Source organism: Orycteropus afer, unplaced genomic scaffold (genome assembly GCF_000298275.1).
Source record: "Orycteropus afer afer isolate SDZICR_OR568_19922 unplaced genomic scaffold, OryAfe1.0 scaffold00822, whole genome shotgun sequence".
NCBI lineage: Eukaryota > Metazoa > Chordata > Mammalia > Tubulidentata > Orycteropodidae > Orycteropus > Orycteropus afer.
This window is the reverse complement of record NW_006922409.1, coordinates 552,303-554,404: the sequence shown is the minus strand read 5'-3', so window position 1 is coordinate 554,404 and position 2,102 is coordinate 552,303. Positions and strand designations below refer to the sequence as shown.

General features: G+C 52.9%; 1 protein-coding gene across 1 annotated transcript in view; it reads left to right on the top strand.

Annotated features, from left to right (window-relative positions):
- Positions 1–516: 516 nt before the first annotated feature.
- Positions 517–2,102, top strand: part of WDR13 (WD repeat domain 13) — an 11,218-nt gene continuing 9,632 nt past the window's right edge. The window contains exons 1-2 of the mRNA XM_007957900.2: positions 517–557; positions 1,278–1,518. Coding sequence (XP_007956091.1) covers positions 517–557; positions 1,278–1,518 — 282 coding nt within the window. The remainder of the gene's footprint in view (positions 558–1,277; positions 1,519–2,102) is intronic.

Below are 2,102 nucleotides of genomic sequence, written 5' to 3'. Positions count from 1 at the left end.
AGCGGACGGCCATCTTGCCTGGAGCCTGGGAGAGTGAGAAGAGAAAGAAGGAACGGGTGACATTGGTCTCAGGGCCGCCCTGGGGGCCTCAAGAGCTGGAGGCAGCCCCGGAGGTGGTCCTTAATCCCGGGTCCTGCTCTTGGACCCGTGAAGGACAGGCGGGAGGTGGCGGGGCAAGATGGGTGGGGAGTACCAAGATAGATTGCTCGGCGGGGGAGGGGCATTGCTATAGCGCCTGGGGAAGGGAGAGGTGAGGTCCAAATTGCGGCTGAGAGTCAGGGGCGCTGTCCAGGCCAGGCTGGAGTGGTGACCATGGTAACGCCCGGTAAGCTTATGGTGGGTGGGGTTTCATGACGTCCCTACGTGCAGGGACTCGGTGTCTATGGCAACGGTAGCCTGGCGGAAGGGGCGGGACTAGATCTTTTGTCTTGAGACCTAGGTAGCTGATATCCCGGGCCTTTGTCCTGCAGGCTCCCGCGGGCGGGCAAGCCGGAGAAGGTGTCTGGAGGCCGGGGAATGGCCGCGGTGTGGCAGCAGGTCTTAGCAGTGGACGCAAGGTGAGGCCCGGGTTGGAGCCAGTGGCAACAGTAGTTGTGTGGTGCATGCGCACTGGCGATGAGTGAGACTGGGCGGAGAACGTGCCTTCTGCGGCTGCGTAGGCATGCCCGTGGTGAGCCTTTGCGGTAGTAGGGTGTGAGGGCATGCGTGCAGTGAGATGGCCAGACAGGAGAGGGCTGTAAAGAGCATGCTGGGAAAAATGCCGTCAGATGTGAGCATGCGCAGAGAGGCTGTCCTGCTAGAGCTTTTGGAAGAGGGTTGCAGTTTAGGCTGCAGACATCGTGTCCCTCATTGCTCCTAGATTTCTCTTATCATTACTTCCCTAGTCTGACTGCATCACTTCCCCTACTGATCCTATCACTGCCATACACTGATTCTCATCATTGCCCCACCCTAACTTCCATCACCATGCCAGTTTTATTTCTGTGTTAGACTGACCCATTATTGTCTGCACTGACTCAGTCACTACACACCAACCCCAGCAAAAACTGTATTTTCCCTACAGTGACTTCATCACCATGCCAGACATGCCCATTATTGCAGAATTACCCCCATCATAACAGCAGAGGGACCCCTTCACTACTTAAGCTTCATACTGATCACTCTTGCTATCTGGACACCAATCATTGCCACACATCTCATTCCTTTCCTTGTCCCCTGAGCTGATTGATTCCCCTCTGTCCTGTGCCTGCTGCCTGCTCTACCTCCTGCGTTGGCAGGTACAACGCGTACCGCACGCCAACCTTTCCACAGTTCCGGACACAGTACATCCGGCGGCGCAGCCAGCTGCTACGGGAGAATGCCAAGGCTGGGCACCCCCCAGCACTGCGTCGACAGTACCTGAGGCTGCGTGGGCAGTTGTTGGGCCAACGCTACGGCCCCCTCTCCGAGCCAGGCAGTGCTCGTGCCTATAGCAACAGCATCGTACGCAGCAGCCGCACGACCCTTGACCGCATGGAGGTGAGCTCCTTGCCATGCCTGCCTTCATACATTCACCCAGCAGACTTTTGTCAGGCACTGTTTTAGGCTCTCAGGATTAGTGGAGAACAAAAAGAAAGTATGCAAGATAAGCTGATAAACAGGTAACAAACAAGGTAAATAGATTGATAAATAGGCTATAAACAAGATAAATAGGTTAGTAAACGTAGCAAAACAGGTAAACAAGTTAATAAATACTATGTCTGGTAGTGAGAAGTGCTAAGAGGGAAAAATAATGAAAATTAAGGGGATAAGAAAGAAGTGGTATGGATAGGAGGGGCAGAAGGGAGCTATTTTTGATGGCAGTTATCAGAGTAGACCTCTCAGGTGACATATGAGCTGAAACTTGAATAATGTGGAGGACTGAGCCAAGTAGTTTTCTTGGGAAGCTGTTCATTTTTTGCTCAGAGAGCATTTGAGCATCTGAGGAGGGGGCAAGGGAGGAAGCAGAGGAGCAAGTGAAGAGGCCACTGTACTAGTCTAGGCAAGCACTAATGGTGATAGCTGTGGACACAGTGAGAGGAGATCTGGTTCTGAGTATATTTTATTTTATTTTATTTATTTTT